The sequence below is a fragment of the Argiope bruennichi genome, chromosome 6 (assembly GCF_947563725.1).
Source record: "Argiope bruennichi chromosome 6, qqArgBrue1.1, whole genome shotgun sequence".
Lineage (NCBI taxonomy): Eukaryota > Metazoa > Arthropoda > Arachnida > Araneae > Araneidae > Argiope > Argiope bruennichi.
The window spans coordinates 8,142,665-8,168,181 of NC_079156.1; the positions used below are offsets into that span (position 1 = coordinate 8,142,665).

A 25,517-nucleotide genomic window follows, 5' to 3' on the forward strand; every position below is an offset into this window, starting at 1 on the left:
GCCATGACCATACGCTCTCTCGGAATTGTGCTATTTGTTGCTGTTGGCGAAGTGGTGCTCTTTCAAGGGGCTGGTAAGCCTTTAATTTACCAAATGACTGTTTTGTGATTGTAAAAATGGAAAATGATTTTTATTGAAAAATGTAAAGTATAATATAAAGGAGAAACGACATGTGAATTTCTGTCGATCACCAGAATTATTCCTAAACTGTGAATGACAGCAATCTGAAATGTGCGAATGCCATTTAGGTGGCAACTTTAGAATTTTAAACTTTCAAAATTAATCAGGATATTTAATTAAATAGCGAAAATGAGGGTCATTTTGTAGTTTTCTACCAATAACTTATACCTCAGTCATTGTGAACAAAATCTGAAGGCAATCTGTAACACATGTTAATAACTTATGGAGATTTAGACAATGGCAGAATTTAAAATTGTTTGGCTCAACTGCTATTCATATTTTAATTAAAAACATTTCGGATAATAATGGGATTATATTATTATAATATTTTATACAAAAGTAGCCTTCACGTAAAAAATATTACACATGTAAGTATTTTACACCTAAGCAACTATAGATATATTAGTTAATAAAATATATTAATGTAATATTACCAGATTTATTCACAGATATTAATATTATAACAAAGCTTATTAATATTATAACAAACTTTAATGTGATTCGTTTATGTAAAGTGCTTACCGGTAGAACACTTGTTAGGAAAACATAAATACCAACACTTTTCTTTCCTTAACGGATGTTTCTACGTTTTAAAACTCTGATATTCTTAAAATTACTGTGCATACTCTCAGTACAGTATGTTCAACAGTGCAATCCGGACTGTCTATAAATAATTGCCCAACACGTTTCCTGCCAACTTTGTCAGATATATATTATGAAAGGCAATCATTTTTTTGCCACAAGATTTCATACAATATTTTTTAAACTGATATTTATTTCGTTTGTATTATGATTAGAATTTTATAGACCTTTATTTTCATATAAACTTAACTTAAAAGTTATATTCATGATCAGTACTAAATGTCCTTTTTCTTACTTTAACAGTACAAACCCTGAATCAAATAAAAAGATGCTCTAGAGCAGTGTTTCCTAATGTTTGATTTCCTTTTAAACTCTCTCGCCCTTTCCCTTCGCCAAACCTTTTTATTCGCATAAAGAATTTATTTAATGACAATTTTCGGATTTATTTTTCATTTTATTTCGTTTTTATGACTTATCTAGCCGCCTTGGATGACCAGCTGTTTCAAGTGGAATGTTACTTATCTTTCATTTCAATTAAATCACTTATATATGACACTAACGTGCACGATTTAATTCCCCAAACTATTTTGGAGCATCAAATTATAATAGATATAAAACCATGTTATTTTAATAACCTTATACTTCTTTTGTTTTCTGTGCAAATGAAAATCTCTGATAGAGTGAAGTTTCATGACTTCATAATGATTGCCATTTAAAACTTAAAGATCTGCGCAATCTTTTAATCGCATATTGTCTTTCGCTGTACTGTAACTTCTTCTTTTTTTCTCTTATAAAGTATGTATATTCATATAAGCACTTAATACTTCTTTTGCTTTTAAGAATAGAACGAAGGCGCACGATTAAACATTTGATGAAAAGGAAAACGATTTGCAATTCACTAAAACAATGAATGCAAATGTATTGGGATATTCAAAAAATTTATTTTAATAATTGAAAATTATATAAAAAAAATATCCTTAAAAAACTAGCAAAATTCAAGAAAAAGTTCACGACAAATAAACTAGCATCACTAAAAAGATGCTTTTTTCAATTTCAAAGCGATGTAAAAATAATTTTTGTGCAATAATATTTTCAGAAGGTAAAATGTCAAAAACAGAATTAATTTTAAACTAACCAAAATTTTGAAAAAATTGCTCTCGGCTCTAGAGTTTTACTAAAATGTTACTTTTGCTATTATCTTTCTCAATCACGATCTATTTATTTCAAGGTCCATATTTATCGATCCGCTAGGTAGCATTCGCTGACAGAAAACTACGATTATAAATCAGATACAAATTTCCGTCTTCATATGTCGGAGAAAAAAAATTGCTGCTGCAGAAATAGTAATTGTTTCTTAATTGTAAAAATGCTTTGGAATATAAAGAAATGTCTATATAACGAAAAACTTGCTTAATCATAGTATTTATCTAAAAATGACACAGAAGGTTTGATTTTAAAATTATTAGAATTAGAATTAGTTCATGCCACTGCACAGATAAGTAACTATTCTTGTCATCATGTGGTTCAAAATTTTTTATTTAGAGAATTAAAATTTTCAATGTTGTAAGCAATGTTGAAATAGAATAAAAAAACTGAGCCAAAGAAAATGAAATTAATTGGCTCAAACTCAAAAAAAAAAAAAAATCACTTAACAATGTGAATTTTCAAAAAAAAAAAAAAAAAAAATGTTTTAGTGTTTTTTATTCATATGTACAACATTCTGGTAGCTTTTTTAATAGGTACTTGCTTTTTTAATTAACGTCAAACGAGTTTCATTTTAAAGCTAAAAGATGGTTATTTTAAGGTGGACTTCTTATCAACACGAGTTTGAAACAGTTTGGACAGGATTGATCCTTGCGCCAGAAAAAATCAATCAATCAATTTAGATGGACTTCAAAATTTTTTGAGGAAACGGTGGACTGGTGGTAAGGCCTCGGCTTCGGAACCGAAGGATTTCAGGTTCGGGACCCGATTCCACCAAGGAACCGTCGTGTAAGCTGGTCTGGTGCTCTTTAAATCCGTTGCGGCCAAACGTCCTCTCATTGTAGTGGTGTGGAAGTTTGGAGAGGAGGAACCAGCCTCAGGTGTTGTCCTCGTCATCTGACCGTGGTTCAATGTCATGATGTCTGTCCTAAAATAGCCCTAGTGTTGCTTTGAAACGGGGCGTTAATATATCTAAACTAAACTAATTCAGAAATTTAGCAGCGATAATTCTTAGCTCCTTAATTTTCTATACCGCACCAGTGACAAGAAGTTTGACACATGATTTCGTATTAAATATATGTAATGATATTTTAAAATCTAATTTAAACTTAATTCATTTCCTAATTTTTAGCTCCATTCAGCCTTATCAACTTCATTCTAAAATATTCTCTTATTTCCTGAGCCCATTACACTTTTTCTATTTAATTAATGCAACAAAAGCTCTGTAAAATGCTTTTCTCAGTGGTTTCCCACGCTCCGAGTGAAGGGATAAGAAATACCAAGACTCTTTTAAAAGATCCCTATAATTCCCTTACCTGGGTCGACGCGTGTAGAGGAATCCTTATCAGAATCTCATTGTATATAAGCACTGGGAAAATTATTCTCCCCCTCTTTTTAGCTTTTCCTCATTTCGTGTTGTGTCGTTCTGTGTTGTGCTTGTCGCTTCTGCTTCTACAAAAAGTCATGCCTCCCGGGATGGAAATAAAACGAAGTTAAAAATTCAAAGTGTCTTTTCTGTCTCGGCCACAATTCTGCTTCAAAATTAGATGTTTACATATATATATCGATTTCATAGATATTTTTAGAAATCAGGCTTAAACTGGCTGTCCCGGAAACATATCTCACAAGTGCGCATTCCTTTTGCAACCAGCAATGGTATTTTTACTTTCAACCCAACACGCAACAGATAACTGTTCCAAAGTGCGGAGCCTTGAAAATCGAAAGAGCAAACACTGACCGGTTATTGAGTCATTTTTTAAGGTATTTCTTGTGAAGCAATCCTATATCCTAATGCACTTTCCATTTCATAATCTTTGATAAAATTTCATTTGAAACATCTTGTTTCCAGTTGATTCTAATAGCACAGAATGAATGCATTTTAAGTCGAAGTGGTTTGAGGTAGCGTTAAAATGGTTTATGTCGAAACTATCCTTTAATATACATGGTCTTAGCAAAACCATCAAATTTGTTAAATCATGATAAATTATTTTTACAATTAACACTTTCTTATGAGACAAACATTACATTTAGTATTGGATAGGTTCTCCTAGAGGGATGAGTAAATTGTGTGGAAAACATATGTCAAGTATAATAAGATATTGATTTACGCCTGATGAAGGTTTAAAATCATTTTTAACAAATCTATGCGAAAGTGTTTCATCATTTATAGCAAGCCAAAGAAAAAGAGAACGAGCGAGCTAACAATAGTTAAGTCTCTATTCAAAAACTACTCTTCTCTTAAAATGCCCAATCAACGGACCTTTTATTTTTATGTATTTTGATGATGATAAGACATTTTAATTCATTATTAGAAATCTTTCAAATAAGTTTTCCAAAACTTTCGCTCGTGTTAATATTAGTTCTAATGACGCTTCTGTTATCGCAGATTGATATTAATTTTCACTTTCTATGAATAAATTCAGGCAAATATAGCCTTTGAACAGAAATAGTAAAGGTCTTGAAATGTAGAAATTGTTAGACAACTTGGTTGTCTAAAAATTGATTGTGATTGGTTGGAATTTAGAAGCAAACCGCTTCCTGTTGCAAGATAAATGTACGCTTGTGAAATATGCGTACCGGAAGCTGATTCTCTATGATAAAGTAAAGCTACCCCTCCCTCCAAAATCGCAAAAGAATTCTCAGCTTTCTTTTTTTAATCTATATAAAACTACTCATAAATTTAATTAATAAATAAACGTATTTAGTTAGAAATACAATTTGATATCCTAAACATTTGGGAAACTGCGTCAAAATGAACATTTTTACAGATGGCCTTTCATCAATTGAAATTTTAAAGAAAAAGAAAATGCAATTGAAAATTTATAAATGATATTAAATTAAACATGATCAAAACGGAAGGATTGGTAGGCTTGTCCTGGGTGAAAGCACATGCCGGTATCCCGGGTAATAAGTTAGCCGCCTATCATGCCAAGTCTGCAACAACCGAAGAACTAACTGCAATTCCAGCTCCTTATTCATATTTAAGGACAAAATTTTAAAAGTTTGTTTTGAATGAATGGCAACGATATTGGGATAGCTCAAATAAAAATGTAAGAGTCAGAGGGTGTGTTCCCAGAGTTGATTTTAATCTTTTAATACATAAAAAAGACTTACTATTTTTTGTTTTGGGGCATGGTACTTTTCCTTTTTATTATATAGATTTCATATAATAAAAAGCCCATTCTGCATCTGCGGGTTCTGGGGGACGCCGGATTTTGAATGAACGCTCACTTCATCCACCCCTCTTACGAATCCAAACCTCACTGGTTTCTTAGTGCACTTAGGAACGAGGCTTCACTAAGGATGATGGGGAAGATCTGTGAAGTCTCGAAAGATATTTGCGAAGAAATTCAGAAGAGGACAGGATCTGTCTCTCGGTTTGTTTTTGATTCTTTATTTATGTAACTTTCTGGTACAGTTCCAGTTTTTTTTTTATTTGTAGGTTTATAGCTATTAAATTATACGTTTTTGCTCATGTTCTTGATTTACTTTCTAATGGTTCTTTTTTTGTTAATGTGTTTGTCATTTTAGATTTTTGTATTTTCACCTTGTATTTGTGTCATTCCCTTATTTTTCACTTTATATAATGGGCTAGATATATGATATTGGTATGCAGTATACTATATCTTCCATCCTTTGGACATTGTGATATCTTTTGATGCTTATGAGTGTTACTGCTTTCTCTGTGTACTTTTCAACTTTGTCTCCTGAACCCAGAATTGGTTTGCTAACTTTTTAATTTAAATATTTTATTTTAGTCAAATGAATTGTAATATATACCCTTGTTTACCTCCCATATTCTGGCGTTGACTTTCAGTAAATAAATAAGGGTCATCTCTCCTGCGACCTTCAAGGTCTTACACCCTTTCGGGTAGGCGGGTCGTCGTGGGGTAGACCGAGACCATACTTAATATTTAATTTGAATGGGGGAGTGTCCAAATGAAAATCTTTCTTTGGATGTATTTGTTGGCTCCGAACGTTGGAATAATTTTTATCAACTTAAAGATCGCGCATTCTTAATTTGTATTCATTTAATGTAGCGATGATGTGAAATGTTGCAGGAACTATAGCAATAACTGTACATATTTTCTCTATTTCTTTTCAGGGGCTGAAATAATAAGCACTATCGCAACAGATATTGTAGATATTTTTGTAGTTCTCTTCGAATTCGTAAAAGGTATAGTAACAAACATTATACAAGAAACGCTGAACCCTCCAAAAAATCGAAATTCTTCCATACAATATCTCCTTTATACTCCGAAAAACTCCAACGAGACATGCTATATGGAACCGAATCTGAGAGCACTGAAGCAATGCCCGTTCAATTCTACTTATCCTATGAAATTCCTTATACACGGATTCCACGCCTCTCTGGGCAACAAGAGTTTGTACTGGGTAAGTTCTTGCTACAAAAACTTCTGAAACTGCTTTTATTATCTCATCTTTCAGAAGTTTTGCAGCCTTTGCTTATCGGTCATTCGACGATCCTATGTTATTCTCAATCAAATCCATTTGCAATGATTTCGCTTTAAGCAATTGCTGCGGTTACAAAAAATCGCTAGGAAAGTCGAAGCAACGCCTCCATTGCTTCTTCGTTGTTAATCAGAATTAGGGATTAAAACTCACATTAGGCATTAAAATCTTTTCTTGCGCATGAGGAAACGAAATGAGGAAAAATTTTGAAATTGATGTTATATTAATATCTTCAGAAATTGGTATTACCATTTTTTTTTTTTTTTTTTTTTACTTTCTCGTATACGAATTATAGAGACAAAATTGTAGTCGTCAAAAATTTTGAACTCGATATTTTGACGAACCTCCACGTTTTAGTTCAAAAAACACATTTTTGAAAAATTTTTGTCTGCGAACAAGATAACCCCAAAACAAGAATGAAATTTGATATACGGTCTCTACATCAAATTTTTAGATTTCTATCGAATTTTGAGAAAATTCTTTCAAAATAAGTCTGTCTGTCCGGCTGTTCCAATATTAATTAACACGATAACTATAAAACGAAGAGAGCTAAATTGTTAAAATTTGATATACAAATTTAGCATCTATGTTGTCTCCCGCCAATTTTCGGCCAAATCCAATAAAGGGCTGAACATCTGTCGGTCCGTCTGTACTTTCAGAAACGTGTACACGGATTAACTCGAAAATGCTTTACTTTAAATAGATCAAATTCAGCATGTGATTTTGTGACTACAAGTGTCCAATTATTGATTCAATCGATCGAGAAAAGAACGCCCAAAATACAAATTTACTTTTATTCGAGAGTATGCGAGAGAGTTATGGGGAGACCACTTCTGCCAGAATTTTTTTTCCCCCCCTGTCTTCTTCGCTTTGTATTTCATTTCGTGGATGAATAAATGCAACTGAAAAGAGGTGCAATTCCGGAAAAAATGACTACAAGCTCCCAAGGAGAAATTTTTAAAAATTGCCTTCTTTTCAGAGAGCCATTAAAATCATGATTCCACTATTTGCTCTCTTTATTTATTTTTTTCAGTTTTCTCATAATGAAATTTCTTTGAAAATATTCTGCCTATTACATATGTTTCGTTGTCTCAATATATGTAAATCATTCCGACGAAAAAATTTACTTTTATGGCGAAAATAGAAAATGTGTTTATTAGACCAGTACTCCATTATAAGTGGTGTATGAAACAAATTGGATGAGAAAAGAAAATTCTAAAGAATTAAAGTACATTAAAAAAGTTCATAACCATTTATTAGTCCAGGCCATGCAGTCAGTGTAAGTATTCGCTTAATTTAATAAAATGAATAGCAGTTCATAAAGGTTCTCCCTAGTTCAGTTACATTTGAAGATCCATTAGCAAAATGACTAGAGACACGTTAAATTCTGTACCTCATTCTTGGTTAAACATGAAGCACAGCTTGCAGATATGCTTTTTAATATATATATTTTCCTCTAAACATAATTATTTTTGCCTAAGTAATAGATAAACAAAAGAATAATTAAAAAAAAGTTAGAATAACAATTATTAGTGGTTTATCCTTGATTTTCTGATATACTAACAAAAAATGATGCAGGTTTCATAGTACAGCGGAGAAGAAAACTGAATATGGATTGATTTTGGATGTCTTCCTTGGTTTAGTTTAGTTTAGTTATATTAACATCCCGTTTTTTAAAGCAACACTAGAACTATTTTGGGACGGATCTCGTAATTTTGTATCACGGCCAAATGACGAGGACGACACATGAGCTCACACATCCTTCTGCAATCCCGTCATTTTGATTCAAAACTTTGTATAGACCCACAGCATTGATGAAAGATCAGGTACCAAATTTCATTTGACTAAGTTGTTGCGTTTTAGAGTAAGTTATCGTGTGCTCATAGATCAATAGACAAACCTATAAACATTAGATTACAAGGATTGTGATCGAAATTTGAACCTATACATGTAATGATAATTCTATGTGCTTAATTTCATCAATTTAAATATTTGCATCGTGCCAGAAACTCATCAGGCTTTTGAATGATCGTACTCGCAAACTGACAGACAAATAAATAGAATGTATTTTTCGGACTTGGAAGGTCTGAAATGTCTATATTCATCAAAATGTTCAAGGATGAATCTTGAAGTTAATTTTTTTAGTTTCTCGTATGTAAAGTATTGAAAGTAAAAGTAAAGTCGTCAAAAAATTTGAACTCAAGATTTTGACGATTTGCCATATTCTAGACTTGCCTGAGTTCGAAAAATATATTTCTGGTATTATGTCCGTCGGTCTATCTGTCCTTCTATCTGTCTGTGGCAGAGATAATTGAAAAACGCTTTGAACTAGACGGATGAAATTTGGTATACGGTCTTTACAACAAATTTGAAGATTTCTATCAAATTTTGAGAAAACTCCGTTCTAAGAATGTCTGTCTATCCGGGTCTGAATATAAGTTAACATGATAACTACAAAACGAGGAGAACTAGATGAATTCGATGTATAGATTTAACATCTATAATGTCTACACTTATCAAATTTTGAGCCAAATGCAACAAGGAGTTGAATGTCAGTCGGTCTGTACTTTCAGAAGCCTGTTAACGCGGTAATTCAAAAATGCAATGACTCAAATACAAACATTTGGTCTATGGTTTCTGTGACTACAATTGGAATTGACTATGTCAAATTTTGACTTCAATGGCTTGAGAAAAACGCATTTAAAGCACAAATCCCTTTTATTGGAGAGTATACGAGAAAGATTTGTTTTGTTATATAATATTTGAATATCATTTGCTGGTTTTGAATATAGTTTGTATGCAGAAACTAAAAATAATAATAATTACGTTTCCTCGAGTTCTTTCGCGAGTTCAGTTCTTTCGCTTATTGCATGCCAGCCCCCCCCCCCCCAGTTTCATCGAGCTTAGGAATCATCTAATTGTGCAGTTTCCGAAATCTTTTATAGCAAATGAAAGATCGAATGCTGGAGTTGTATGAGTATAATGTGATCGTCGTGAACTGGACAGACTACAACCAACCGCCTTACTTCCTGGCTTGCTTGAATACTGTCGCGGTGGGTCGCGATTTAGCGGATTTCATCCATTTTTTACAGGTAAGTGAAAACTATAGTATTAGTATATATACAAGGGAATCAAAATCAAAGCACCCCCTACTCTGAGCTCTCCATACAGCGCACTACTCAGAGTAAAGGCTCCAAAATTGTATAACATACTATTCAAGACACGGGGATATGGTTTGCGAGGGAAAAAAATTAATTCCTGAAACACCGATCGATGGCGCTGTACAACAAAAAATACGCTTAAAAGGCTCAAAATACACATTTGTAACACATTTTATTCGAATGTATCAAACATTCATTCACAAGGACCTGACCGATGCAAGGGAAACTGCTCAATAGGGTTCCCTTCTTCCAGAAGTAAAATCTGCTTTCTGTGGCAGCTTGTTCAACTGTGGATTGAACAAGATGCCACAGAATGGGTCGACTGAGTTGCTCCTCACATACACATCAATGTATACTGTCTACCGGACGTCCGTGATAAACAAGATTTTTAAGTATCCCCAAAAGCAAAAATCATAGGGATTATGATGTGTAGAACGAGATAGTTAGGTTGCCGGAAACGCACGACTAATTACTCTATCATCAATTAAACGTTGCCGAAGAAACTGCTGTACGCCTAGTCCAATGTATGGAGGCGCTTCTTCTTGCATAAAGGTAATTGAATCAAGACACTGGCTGTGTTGCATTTGGGGTACAAAAAAATTTTCGAGCGTGTTTTGGTATCTTCTGGTTTTTTTGCTTAAATTCTCAAGTCGACGAAACGCTCGAAGTGTAGCTGCAGCATTTCCTTTGTTTTTATAAAACAATTTCACAAGCAAAGCGAGAAGCCATCACTGGTAAGAATGACATTTTCCCAGCTTTATCCCTGTTATTCCTAGAACAATAGCAGCAAACCAAGGGTTTATGCAAATTTTTGTGTTTACAGTGCGAAATGGCAGTTACGATGACGGTTTCAGTTTCTTCACTTTTTTATCTTTTTTTCATACAAGCAATAAAAATTTGAAAAGGAAAATTCCATACCGCATGTTTTTTTATGTGATTATATGTGCCTTTTAAACATATTTTCGGTTGTACAGCGCCATCTATTGGTGTTTCTGGGACTTTTTTTTTTTTTTTTGCTCTTAATCTGTCTTTCCATTTTTTGGATAGCATGTTAAACAATCGTGGAGCCTTTATTCTGAGTAGTTCGTTACATAGAGAGCTCGGAGTAGGGGTGTTTTAATTTTGATCACCTAGTATTTAAAACGCATTGAAAATTTCGAATTAATATCATGGTGGAGAAAAAATTTTAAATAAAATATTAAAAAGGATTGAACAGTTAATGTTTAGGGCTTCTCATACTTAACGAACGATTACTATTCCCTTCGTTTGGTAATATAATATATAGAAGAGGAATATTTAGTTAGAAGTGAATCAAAATTCAATTTAAAAATATCATTATAATTATTTCTCCTTGCTGAGAATTTAAAAAGTTGCATTAAGATTTTATAAAAGAGAAAATTTAATTCTATTCTGATAAAAACTGACATTCATTTGATGAATTCGGGACACTTTTAGCAAAGGATTAAAAAAAATTATATATATATATATTAAACGATCTTTGACACATAACACGAAATTTAGTTAGAAAAGAGCTTTAAATAAGAAAAATAATAATAAAAAATTAATCTCAAATATAATAACAAGTTTATAACTACAAAGGCTTAATCTTTAAAAATGCTGATTAAGAGATTATTGCTTTTAAGAGTCAGGCTTTCATTCACTTTCTGAAAGATGACGAATTATGCCATTCATTTCTTGAAATGTAAGTAAAATGGTATTGTTTTTAAGTTTAAATTTAGAATGCTGTGGGAAAACGCACAGTAGATGTAACTATTCAATTCCAGAGCACATGCTCGTCTGTAAGGAATTCAAAATTCATTTACAGAACAACACCGGGATTGAAGCCAAAGACATTCATCTCATCGGACACAGCTTAGGAGCGCATGTGGCCGGAATCGCTGGCAGGCGAATATCCAGTCTGGGGAGAATTACTGGTAAATAATACAGACAGGTATTTAGATTATTTTTTAATACCGCAAACGTGCCTTTCATTGAATGGAAAAAATTTTGGACAGAGAACCATCAGAAAATAAATATGCTTTTATTCTATAATCTGTTCTTTCGATTTTCAAGTCACATTCACAAGGGAATAGTCAACCAATTCTGTATAGTTGTTTATTGTTTTTGCGATTGAAAAGAGTATAAATATTATATAAAAAGATTGTTTCTTCTTAAAATTTTTAAAACAAAGGGTCTGTAAAAGAAGGTAAGTAACTTCGAAATCACGTTAATATATTTAGCTATAATTTTTTTCAAAACAGAAACGCCCACCTTTTAATTGTTTTGTCAGCTGAAGAATAAACGATTCGTCGTCATTGTTTTTAAAAGAATATTATCTTTTTCACAGGAAGACTATTTTTTTTATCACTATCGGTTCAAAAAGTGATCCAAACAGCTGCGAAGAATCTATTTATGTAAAATGCCAACGCACAGAAATCGCTCATGTTACTTATCGTCGAATAACAAGAGTCAAAGTGTTATACAAATGTTTCAGACTACTACAATGAATGCTTTTGCAGCTGCAGTTAATTCAATGCTTCTTTAACTCATGGAACTGCAAAATATTATTAGAAAGCTAACTGAATCACCAAAACCTTCATTCGATCCGAGTGAAATGAATGAAAAACAAATTAAGAAGTAGGCATCAAAAAAAAAAAAAAAAGTCCAGCATGAAAATAAGTTTAACCGCCGCTGATGAGTCATCTTTGGTTTACCAAAAGATATTGATGACTATATCTTCCCAAACTATTAATTCCACAAAAGTTTTTCTGCTTTAAATCCCAAAAAGTAGCCTTTTTAGTGATATCAATTTCGCTTCTGTTTATTTATTTCTTTAATTTAAATAAGCTTTCAAAATTTAATTTAATATACTATGAATTACAATATTTCAGTGTTATGGCGAAAATCAAACTCATCCATCAAAACATTCAATCGCGTACTTTTGTCAGCGTTAAAATTTATATTTAAAAATTTGTTTTCTTTGGACATTAACTAAGAAGTAGGATTTTCATTTCCACTTTATTTCGTTGCATATACATTTTTTTAACTTTCACCCTTAGTGCCCATTTTATTTGCAGCCATAAATTAAATTCATATGTTTTGGTTTTATAAAATAAAAAATGAAATTGTTAAGAAAATGGTTCTTTGCATATTAATTGTTTAACACTCAGTAAAGTCAAGAATCTTGATGAAGAAGCTGGGCACAAAAGACGGCCATTCACACGTAATTAAATATTGTAATGCTGGAATGTACGGACTTATTTTGTAGTGTAAAATTTTTGTAATTCAGCTATGTCAAATAATAAATATTGGTTGGCGTCGAGTTATAAATTTTGTTTTAAATGCAAAATGAATTTCCAGAGCAATTTTAGTTCCTGATCTTTCTCTGTTATGACGAATTGGTTCATTTACGACATGATATAGAAGTTAAGGAAGATAATAAGTACTTTTAATGTTTTTAAATAAATTCTAATATTGATAAATCAAGAAATGAACAGTTCTCCTACATCAAAAACTTCTTTTATATTGTATAATTGAATAGGACTTAAAAGGACATTTAATTTTACTACTATCTTATTCGCAATCATTTCATAATGAAATTTCTACTATAATCGTACTCTGTTTTATTTCTTTAAAAGATGTACCTTTCTCCTATTAAAGTATTTTCATAAAAATTCACAGAGCCGCAGTGGCCTGGTGGTAAGGTCTCAATTTCTCAAGTGATAAGGTCTCAAGAGACCCGATTCCACCGAAGTACTTTCGTGCAAGCGGGTCTGGTGCACGTTAAATCGGTCGCAGCCAAACGTCCCCCCGCTGGTGTGGTAGGGGAGTTTGGAGAAGGGGTGATGGCTAAGGAGTCGTCTTCGTCATCTGACTGTGGACTGTGGTTGTCCGTCCCAAAATAGCTCTAGTGTTGCTTAAAACGGGACGTAAATATAACTAAACTAAATTGTTATTTAAAGTGTAGATTCGTATCAGATTTTTGAAACAAACTCATTGAAAGGTTGGTCTTCTATTGATATGGTAAAGTGGTGTCATTTTTATTTTTAATATTTAGAGATATCGCAGTAACTCCAAAATGCAACAATTAAAACAAATGAAATTCGGCATTTGACCTTATTACTGAAATTGTAATTTTGTGTCATAATTTAGTTTTGATCGATGAAAAAAACATTTTCATACTAAGAAGCACAAAAATCTTGTACTCTCAAATAAAAATCTGAGCACTTGCGACATTTACAATCTTGCTGGAGGAAGAGAAGATAACAACTTTATTAGAAAATAGGTAAGAAAATTCTAAGGAGGCTACCCCCGCTTGTTTTAATTGCATTTGTAGTTATTCAACATTATCCTGAAAAAAATGACAACAGCTGATTATTAAAAAATGAATCTACTTGTACAAAATATTAGAGCTGAATGCCATGTTGTTCATAAAATTTGAAATATAAATTCATCCCCATTTGCAGCTTTGGATGCCGCTGGGTTTCTTTATTATCCTGTGCAACTTTTCCCTGCACTGACCAATAAGGATGCTAATTTCGTCGACGTCATTCATACCAGTAATCTCACATCTGGTAAGTAATATTTCATACATAACACACCCCTGAATCTCTTGAAAGTTAATTATCGAAGGATTTTTACAGGATATATTCTCTGCATTTACTAGTAACTATACCATGCACAAACACGAGCTAATTAGGACCTGTTAACCCTTTAAGCAGTTTGCCCGTACAGTGTACGTGCTACCCGAAATTATCCTCATCTGGTTTGCCCGTACGGCGTACGGGCATCGATATTTTCTCCTTTTCTGGTTTGCCCGCATTTTTCATTATTGAAAGAGACTACAGTAGACTCCCGATTATCCGCGGGCGGGTTATCCGCGGTGCGGATTATCCGCGCCTACAGCACAAAGTTTTTTTTTTTTTTTTTTTTACTGTTTTTTTCAAAAAGGTGCAGTTTTACAGTTATGCTTTTGTAATTACATAATACATTACAGTATTAAAACAGTACATATGTATTAATTTTTCTGTGTGTCCTTGACGCCTCTCGTAAATACAAAGCACTTTTCTGTTTTCATTAACAAAATGCATTTTAGGTTCGTTTTGAGTGATATACTAAAATATTAAGCGTTAGTTAAACATTTCCTGCTGTTTATTTTACGTTTTATTGTACATAAAACGATTTTTCAAAGTTGGAATGACTGTTTTCTCTTTTGCTACACCCGTTTTTAGCTTTTTTCGGATTATCCGCGATTTTTGTTATCCGCGGCGGCCGCGCCACCCAATTCCGCGGATAATCGGGAGTGTACTGTATTTAGTATTATTATTTTTCAACAGATGGTGTGGCTTGCCCATGTAAATGAAATGCTTTTCATCCGGGTTTTTCTATGTAGCGGGAAAGCGGAAACTTTTCTTTGAAATTTTTGTTCTGCTGTATGCCGTGCTTGTGAATCTTATGGAAATTATGGATGGAATAGACGACGAAAATACTTTCTTGTTGGATGATGAACTACATTCTGATACAGATATTTCTTCTAATTAATTGGATTATTCCTCAGATGACTCGTGCAGTGAGCTCAGGTGCACGCAGAATGTACTTGAAAAAAGCAAACATTTAGGGTTTTGTGTCCAAAATTGTAAAATAAAAAATGTTGTAAAAGCTTTAAAAGTGAAAAAAAAATTCTTAATATTTTTATTCTATTAAGTATGGTACTTAATTATATGCAATAAAAAATATGCCTTTTTTGGATGCATTTCTGGTAAAATAATTGACCGCTTAAAGGGTTAATGCGCATGTCACTCCATGTTTCTGGATACGGGTTAGTCATTAAGATTCATGTTTTTATGTTCAATAATTCCAGAGCTAGATGTTTTCAGGATAAGTGAAAGGACAGTAAACCAGCATCAGAGTAATTAAAAGAATTGCGGATATTCTTGAATAGATTGTGAGGAACTGAGAAAAGGAAAGGGCAACACGTTTCCCGTATAAACAGGAACATATTGATGGATTGAATTCCATATTGTTAACTTTTCTTCTTGTAACTATATCTTGTAAATCCTCTCCCCATTTTTTTTTCTTCTGCTTGTTTTATACTACATGCATAAGAGATATAATTCTGTTTGAGACATATAGGTAACATAGGTTATCTATTCAAAAACTGCATATATGGTAAGTATCTCTTTGGTTTACAATTCGCCATATACATGTTCGAATTGATGAAGCACAGAACGACATTCAGCCGACTTTTGAAGAGATGGTGTAGCTCAAAATTCTAGGCATAAGTATTTGTTAAGCTATCCATAATTTTTTTTTGTGTCGTTAGTAAATGCTGATACTAAACATTATTAAGGGAAATTTTCCACAAAAATTGGCAGATTCGCTGTATGCTGAAACAGGCTCAGTGATAAATAAGGACGTCATGTATATATAGACGACAAAATGAAACCGACACATACATAAAAACAGCAGTAGACTGTAGTATGCAACTACAACAGCACAAAGATGCCAGACAAAACTCAACTGGAAGAGAGACTTCAAACAATTATTCACGTCCTTCCAAACGTCTCCTATTCTCCACAACCTCTTCGCTTTAGCTGTACGTTATTTCCGCCTAAGTACTGCGCGAATGGCTACTCAGAACACGAATCGATGCAGCTTCGATACTTGACTCTATGATTCTATGCACTGCTCAATCCTCAACTGACAAATCGTTTGACTCAACACCTACGCTTCGCTGGGCTAATTTCAATTGATTCCTCGAAGATTGACTCCATTTTCGTCAGAAGGCCTTTTCTAGCTTCTAAACCAAGATACAGAAAGTTCTTGAAGGATCGATCGGCATAATTCGCCTCTTATTGGTCCTATCGCCAAAGTAATCACCAAATGATCCCCAAATTTGTCGCCAACCCGGCGACTATGGTCATTTATCTGGCATCCAGTCTGCATCTAACAGAGCTGACCGTAAAATTGTCTTCCTTATTATGGAACGAACGGCTCTAGAAAGCGGCATTAATGATTCGAAAACAACGTAGATTGATGAAATATAAATTAATTTTAATTAGTATTCGTTCAGATCACATGAGCCATTGCTGATTGATATAATTTCAGTCCAGGTTGCGTTAGTTATTGTTGACTAATGACATACGCGTAAAAATTACATTCTCTTGATAAATTTTAATCTTATGGAGATCACAAAATAGTATACCTAAATGTATGTAGTTTCATCGTAACTTTATATGCATATCAATATATCAAAGAAATCAGATATCGCAGGATAGACTAAACGTGGATGCTTAAAGTGGCGGTTAATGTGTTAAAGAACACCTTTGTAGCAATGCTTATAATAGTTACACTAAAATGCATACACCAGCAATCATACAAACTTGGATTGTGTGTGGAATGTTTGGAGTATACGTTTAAATAAATTCCATTCAGGCTATTGAGATTCACTTTAATATCTGTTGAGGCTGTGTACTAGTGAGAAATTTAATAGTGCTTTGACATTGTGCACTTTTTTTCGTCGACGCCTCCTCTTATTGAATGTAATTTTCAATAATTATTGAAAACACTACTGTGAAAAAATCTTCTAAATGATACTGTAAAATAACAAAATAGATTTCATTTATATCTAGTTCTCGCGTTTGTGCCTTAACGACCAATTTCCGTCTGTATATTCCAATCTATTCTTTTAGTAAGTTTGTATAATCTCTCAAAGTTTGTTCCATGATTTCATAATCAAAGTATAAACAGAGAGAGTCGTTGTAAGTATCTCATCAAGGAGACTAAATATCTGATCAAGGATGATGTACTGGACAAGCTATATATTCTTATCTATTCTTTTAGTGCGGTTGTATAATCTCTCAAAGTTTTCTCAGTGATTTCATAATTAATCTAGAAAGAAAGAGAGTAGCTGTAGGTATCTCATCAAGGAGACTAAATATCTTATCAAGAATGATGTACTGGACAAGCTATTTTTATTTTAACTCTGTTACACCATCTCAATTTGTAAAATGTAAGCTATTAAAATTACGCTGTTTCTAATATTGATATAAATTGATTGGTCTCGAAAGTTCCTTATTTCCGCCCTTCTTTTTTTATTATGAGTCTTCCTAACGAAGTAATTTCTTATGACATCACAGCTGCATGGCAAATGTAACGTAAGGGAAATAATTTTCCGAGATTCTTTTCTTTCATTTGGCAATAAAAATTGGACAATAATATATATTTTATAATTTTGAATCTCTTTCCTGCTTTATGAAACTATATTCGGTATGAATTTTTTCGAAAAATGTTATAAAATACTTATATTTTTGAATTTTTGCATACAGTTTATAGAAAAGTTAAGAATAAAAAGTGTTTTAAAAAACGTTAGAAATATATCAGTTTTTGTTTAATAAGAAATCTAGCTTCGATGTTTATCAAATGATTCGCCCAAATTTTTTCAAACAAAAATATATCACTGAATTGAACTAAGATATAAGATATATTTCTGTCCAATCGACAGATAAATAACATGAAATTTTCAATTATTTTTCTTATTGTGAGTAATTAAAATAACAATTTAAAAAAAATAGATTGATATTTCTATTGACTAGATCAAACTTTAAAAAAATCTGGTTTATAAAATCCCATAATAATGATAGTTCATCGAATAGTGTACTACCTGACGCTTGTTGATGCTCCTACTTTGAAACCCGCAACAGGTTAGAAGAAGTGTTACACGTCTGTCTAGTTTAAGTATTCTCGTCAATCGTTGATGGTACCATTCTTTCACGGTCTTTCTCCGGCCTCACTGATGTCAGAAATTTGACGTTTTACCGAATATTCGGCATTCAAGGTAAGTCGTGAAATTGTCGTACTCGAAAATCCAAATTTCCTCACACCTTGAAGAGGCTCTGTCCCATCTCTAGTGTGTCGATTTTAAAGCCATGTTACCGATCAAACGATCTTTGTAAAATACCTGTTGCCTTATACAGACACTGCCGACCATGTCATGTTAATTTGATTGGTTGCGTAGTTTCTTTATTTGCATATGCACACCTGTATAAGTTTTTCTGGCTCTTCAGTTAATTAAATATTGAATTTCTTATTACATAAAAAGGAAAGATAAAGATTGCAAGGCTTTAGAATATGTTTAATGAGTGGATTCCTGTTCAACTTAAAATAATTGTTATCTGAGGTCTCAGCTTAACTCTGTGATTTTTTTTCAGGTTATGGAATTTCCGTTCCAATTGGCGATATAGATTTTTATCCCAATGGGGGCACCAAACAACCACAATGTCAGACGCTTGGAGCAAATTATACAGGTATGGGCAGTGTCGAAAGTTTGCTGACATGTGAAAGAAGATAAAATATTTGTCCGTGCATCATTATCTGATCCTATCTCATCTATTTTCAATCATTTGTTAGCTTACCTTTGTGTACATTGTTGCGAAGTCTTGTAAAAACCATATGACATGTATATTGAATGCTACGTTAAGCAAAAAAGTTTTAATATTATTTTAGGAAAATATACACCAAATTATAATGTGAATAACCAAAATAAAAATATTACACAGCAATTATTTTAATAAAAACATTACACAGCAATTAATTATTTTTATATTATTTTAGGAAAATATACACCAAATTAAACCAAAATAAAAATATTACACAGCAATCAAATTGTTTAACATAAAGTTGTGTTGTTACCAATTTGAATCATTTTGACTAGAAGAAGATTGAATATTGAACACTAATTGAATCACATTGCTGTCCGAATAAGGGAATATTTAATATGTTACAGAAACAAACACAAAGAGAAGCAGCACTAAGTGAAACTTTATAGAAATATGCGTCTTACTTCCAACTTTTTGTGAAAAAAACAAAAAACAGATGGAATTTGGATATTTCTAGGACCATCAAGCCTTTCTCAGGGAAAAAGTCAGCTACTCAGTCAATCAGCTCTAAGTTATCAGCACATCAACACAATGTTTTCGAAGCTACTTTAGAGAAACTCGACACGATCTCAAACCTTTCTCAGAAGATGTTAATAGTACTGTTATAGTTGATGATGTTATAATTGATTTACTAAAATTATAGCCAAATGAAAAATTTGTGAAAACACTAAAAATATTGTTTACCTAAAAAGAATGGATTGTCAAACTAGTATATACAGGGTGTCCCACTAGGTATGCAGTGTCTAATATTTACAGATTCGGATAGAACACGTCAAGAGGAGTATTTTGATGTATAACATGTGGGATCTCCGAATATAGCGTCTTAGTCTAATTACACGTAGAATGTTAATTACTAATCCGACAGTTTGTATACCAAATTACGATGCTTCCATGTTGCCCAATCGTCCAAATTCGACGATTTCACAACATGGAAGCTTCCCTAGAGACTACATAAGCTTGTTGCTACCAGTGAGAGGAAAAGCACGTCTACAAGTGAATATGCAAATTCCTGCCGAGGCATATAAGGCTGGAAAACAAGTTTGATGAGAACGAGTCGCTCGTTACTCGCTAAGAAATTAACCCACCAGAAACCGTTTACTGAAAGAAATCGCTGTAGTTCTAAAATGAGCAAATATTCGATTGAGCATCGTGTTTTCGTGGTGCTGACTTATCAGGAATTGCAATCATCAGCAGTTGTGGTGAAAAAATTCACTGGAAATTCTCGTCATGCAATAATTTGGCCACTGCACCCACTTAGTCTCATATTTTGGTGTGAGTTATCTGCCGAAGGATCATTGGACTAACTTTTTTTTATAGAAAATGTCACTGCTGAAGCTTGTTTTGACATGTTGAAAGACGGTGTCATCCCATTCTTGCATTACATAAACAAGATGAACGGTTATTAATTTATGCAAAATGGTGCAAGATTTCACTGTATTCAGCGAAACATCGATCTCTTAGCTGAGCATTTTCACAATAGACTGATCGGGTTGGATTCCATTATAAAAACAGGCAATGGTATAGATCCCTGGTCCCTGGATCTTAACCCACGCAGTTTTTCTTATGGGGATATCTGAAAGACATAGTGTATTTCACACAGCTCTCAACGTTAAATGACTTCAGAGCAGCAATTGAAATCGAAATCAAGGAAATTGGAAGAGATGTTTTGCAGAAAAAAATTGTGAACTTCGATTCCAGATTTCGCCATGTCCGAACTTCCGACATTTCGAAAATCTGTTGTATTGAAAGTTCTCAATAACTATTAATTTCCACTTTTTTCTCATTTATTTAAGTTTTCATACCACAAGCTTCACACCTTAATTAGACTATGGTGCTGTTTTTCGGGGACCCTATACGTTATACATCAAAATACTTGTCTTGGCGTGTATTTATTACTCTAAATATTAGACGCTGCATGCCTTGTAGGACACCCTGTAAAAATTCCCACGCTGCTGTCAGTTTTGTAATAGCGCTATTTCGTAGGACTTATGTTAACCTCTTGACGTGCGAATTTACATAACTTCCTAATTAGATAACATATCCTATTTGGGATATTTATTAGTACTTTAATTACTATAAAATATAATGGCATTTGAAATATTGCAGCGTTTTTAAGTGATTTTTACATTATGAATTACTTATATACTTTCACTTAATTCCAGATTTAAGATTAAATATTCACTTATTCGATGCAGGAAAATCAAGCATGACATTTTATGCGAAGAAGTTAACAGGCAGAAATATCCCCCCCCCCCCTGCCCCTCGAGCTTTTCATATATTTCACAGTACATTGGAGAAAACAGCGATTGGAGTTTAGGTATCTTCACTTCCACCGATAATATTCAAAATTTGATTCCTATTTTCAATACTGATCACACACTAGGTTTCATAAGGACATAATTCGAAAAATGTTTTCTATGCTTCAGGAAAATTTGAATTGAGGAAATTCATCCAAATCTCAAAATCGAACTTCTTTGGAGAATCCACTTTATTTTGCATAAGAGGAAGTTAATCATAAACTGTCTTTATCATTTACTTGTTATTCATATTTTTCTAACAAGTTAACGTTTGCTTTATTTTTCCATACATTCCATCGCAAAATTCTGATCTACTAACTGCCATTAAAACTTCGCCAAATATATTAGAATTCCCTTTTATAGACAGATTTTGCAACTGCCTCTTATGGCCTCTTTTTTTTTTTTTTTTTTACCTCTTACAATCATCAAGATTTTCTTGACACTTTCTGGAATACATCAAATCTTGGATAAATGAAAGAGTTTATGTCTTAATACTAAATTTTTTGATTCAAGTTTATATCGTCCATCTTTGTTTCCAAATTTTTAGCAATCAAGAAATTTCCTTTTTATTCTAACCTGCGTCCATCCATATTATTAAATGTGCATTTTTGCCATCTTTCATAAAACTGATTTCTCCATAATGCCAGATAGTCAGTTTAGAGAATTTGTCATCAGACAAAATCTTCGGTCTGACTTCAGATCGTTCTGTTTCATTCATAGGATTTAGCAATAGTCAAACTTTCTTTTATATTATCTGGAACTTATCAACTTTACGAAATGCATGTTTTATTCCTCATACTGAATGAATTCGTTATAATACCAGATTTAGTAAATCATAAGACAAAATATCAATTTTTTTCTGTCTAAATTTTTAGTTTCCTTCATTAATTGGTTTTAGCAATCCCCAAAAACCTCTCCGTTACATTATCTAGAACCTATCAACATTACAACAACAACTCTGTCAACTAAATTCTCATACATTCAAATACTAAATTCTCATAATACTGAATTCGTCAAAATGCAGTATTCTAATTTAGTAAATTTAACTACTAATTTAGTAAATTACAATTTGTCATAACACCAAATTTTTAGATTTGAGTTTAAATCGTTCTTCTTCATACACTGATTTTAACAATCTTCAGACCTTTCTATAATTCTTTCTGCAATTCATGAACATTATTAAATGGACATTTCTCTTTAACAAGAAATTCTCATAACAAGAAATTCATAATAATTTTAGACTATTTCTAAAAATAATTTGAAGTTATTAATTTAAAACTAAATTTTTCGATTTGAATTTATATAATTACACATTTATAAAACCATTTCCCTGCACTGTTAGTATTATTACAGAGATTCAACAAACATTTTTAATGGATGTTAAAAAGGTCATTCTCTACCTTAGTGAACATTTAACGTTTTATCAATGAATTTAGAGACTGGCAACAAAATTGAAAGCTTAGAAAAATGACAAATTATAGCTCTATCTTTATTAGGAACCGAGAGTTGTTTATTTTTCTGAAGAATTCCATGTGATGTCTCTATCAATATCCGGAGACTATATATGTGAGGAACCAAATGAAGAATAATTCTTTTTGCAAAGTGTTTATCGCATGGAGACCTGGTGACATCGAGTTTTGTGTTGTTAATTTATACAAAAGTTGATGTTTATGTACATTTTAGTGATGTTACATGTTACCGTTTTTCGTGGTATAAAGCGTCCGTTTTCATTACCCAGCTTGTACTAAATTCTCATATAACAACTGAACGATTTTCCGTAATCTTCCTTCATACACTATATTCATCTATCATCAAACATCTTTTTTAAATTATCTGGGATTGTCATAATGACACTGATTTTGAAATAATGCCGAATTTTTTCCTTTTATTTCAGGTTCTAAATCTTTGTATACTGGTTCTTGTAATCACAAAGCCTCCGTCACATATTTTCTGGAATCCATCAATACGACGGAATGCGTCTTCCTTTCAACCCTGTGCTACAACTACACTGATTTTTTGGATGGATTCTGTACTAACGACTCTTCACCCGTAGCAGAAATGGGGCTGCCCGCCAAACCGATCCTCGGACTAGATCCTAAATCCAAGTTTTATTTGAGAACTCGTGTGTATAAGCCATACTGTATCGAGGATGGATATGAGCCAAATTGATTTATTGATGTCACAAAGCTCAAAGAGGACATACGATGAGACTAACAGTTGCTGAATAAGGCAGGCGTTTTGATGAAGAACAAGTTAATTTGATATTACAAAAAAAACTTGAAAAAACTTCATCAAAGAGAGACGTCATGAGTGTTAGATGGTTAACATTTTCACTGTCACAAATTATGTCACTGATTAGGACATTTCTCTGATTAGATGCTTCTGTCTTGTTATCTCTTAATTACAGTGGGAAGGAATAATCTAATTAGAGAGTGATTCATACTGCAGCTAACATGTTAATGTACCAGTGGGTTTAGTTTTCCCAATAACACACACCAAATTGTCAAGATTAAAATCTTTTCCACTTTTCTTAGGTTTGGCATTTCTTTTGTGTGCGTGTGTGCTTTGTTTTACTTTGAAAACGATGAGAACTAGTTTTCAAATATGCCTGAGTTTGTTTGTATTTTTTTAAATAGAAGTCCCATTTTTATTTAATATTATATCTAAGCAGGAAGTTTCTTTCTAATTTAAAGTTGATGTATTTTACTTTCAGCTCTTTCGTGTGAAAAATTAAATTTTGATTCATTTTTCAGGAAATGAATATTGCTTATATGTATATCATAAATAAACTGCGTTTAATGATTGGAATAGTATTTTTTTAGAAGTTCTTTCAAGGATGAAAATTGCAATGCAGTATCTTCATTTAATTGAATAAATGTTTTAAATACATTCTTCCGATCTTTATAGCTTTTATTATGCAACACATTTACACTTTATACCTTTCTAAGAAAAAAAAATATCATAATAAACTTTTTCACTAAAAAGCCCTACATAGTGAGATGTCAAAGATTTGGTGGTGTATTCTTTTCATCGAGATTGAAAGGTTGCGGTTAAAGAAAAATTACGCCGAAAATTTGCCGTAATTACTGCTTTACTGCGCATAAAATTGGTTGTGAAACAAATGTCTTCCAATTATTGTAATGTTAGTTCAGTGTTCCTCACATCATTTGATCTTGTCTCGAAATGATGTCACCCTCCCTCCAAAGGAAATTTTATACAGCTTCCAAGTGGGAAATTAATATATCTAATTAATCCTATTAACTAAATTTGGTAACTGACATTCTTAGGAATAAACTGTTAAATCCATATGAATGTTGCAATTCTTTATTTCAACTCTACACAAACAGTTACTGACATTCTCGGATTCGGAAACCCTTCATGCCTTTACGCATGCGTCAGGAGGTTTATTTGTTTATTTGTGTAAAACCTAAATTTAAAAAAAAAAAATACTAATTCACAATAAAACACTTTGGAGCCACTTTTATTAGCTGTGAAGGGCTTAAACATTCAGTTATGATGAATAAATGGAAGATTTTTATTTTTGAAACTTGGTGATTCATTTTTTACAAAATAATAATAATTTTTATGTTAAAATTCCTAATTGGTTTATTTGTTATTAAATATAATAATTTGATAACATTTTGAGATTAGTAATTGTAGATAATCTCGACTACATTTAATGATATTGTATAAAATGCTCTTCGTGCCACTTCTGAAAGCCTTTTTTTTTTTTTTTTGCCACTTGAACTAGCATATGCCAATTAATACTCAATTTTGAGTTAAAATGAAATAGCACCGTCATAAATGATTCATGCTCACACACACGTGAAAAAAATGAACAAAAAAATATCTAAAATGTCAGAAATCATGGTCAAAGAATGAAGAAGAATTCTGGAAATGTGCTCATCTTCCACGTCTTAAGCTTTAGTGAGGTATAATGGTCAAAAAAATTATAATATACTGATAGAAACAGTACATTAATTAGACTACACTTTTATTTTAAAGAATATACCATTTAAGTGACTGGGTAGAGAAGAACACCCAATTGTTCTTCTCAGTTCTCAGAAGAGTAAATAATCGTCTAACCGATAGTCTTTTTCTTTTCCAATATAAGCTATTCTCTCTCATTCAGATTAAGATAGCTGAAATTTCAAGTCTTAGCTTAGGTACGCCGTTTCTGATGG

At 32.5% G+C, this 25,517-nt stretch overlaps 1 protein-coding gene across 1 annotated transcript; it reads left to right on the plus strand.

The window, feature by feature from the left end:
- Window positions 1–24,100, plus strand: LOC129972397 (phospholipase A1 member A-like). The gene is made up of 7 exons (XM_056086522.1): window positions 1–73; window positions 6,071–6,360; window positions 9,384–9,530; window positions 11,425–11,533; window positions 14,066–14,173; window positions 18,809–18,904; window positions 23,228–24,100. Exons 1-7 carry the CDS (start codon window positions 4–6, stop codon window positions 23,500–23,502), a joined length of 1,095 nt encoding a protein of 364 aa, XP_055942497.1. The 5' UTR covers window positions 1–3; the 3' UTR covers window positions 23,503–24,100.
- The last annotated feature ends 1,417 nt before the right edge of the window (window positions 24,101–25,517 follow it).

What these genes read in the sequence shown, in the direction of transcription:
- LOC129972397 (XM_056086522.1), top strand. Translation starts at nt 4, where the DNA reads ATGACCATACGCTCTCTCGGAATTGTGCTATTTGTTGCTGTTGGCGAA. An exon ending in ATTTCATCCATTTTTTACAG is followed by an intron (nt 9,531 to 11,424) that starts GTAAGTGAAAAC and finishes ATTCATTTACAG; the next exon opens with AACAACACCGGGATTGAAGC. An exon ending in TACCAGTAATCTCACATCTG is followed by an intron (nt 14,174 to 18,808) that starts GTAAGTAATATT and finishes ATTTTTTTTCAG; the next exon opens with GTTATGGAATTTCCGTTCCA.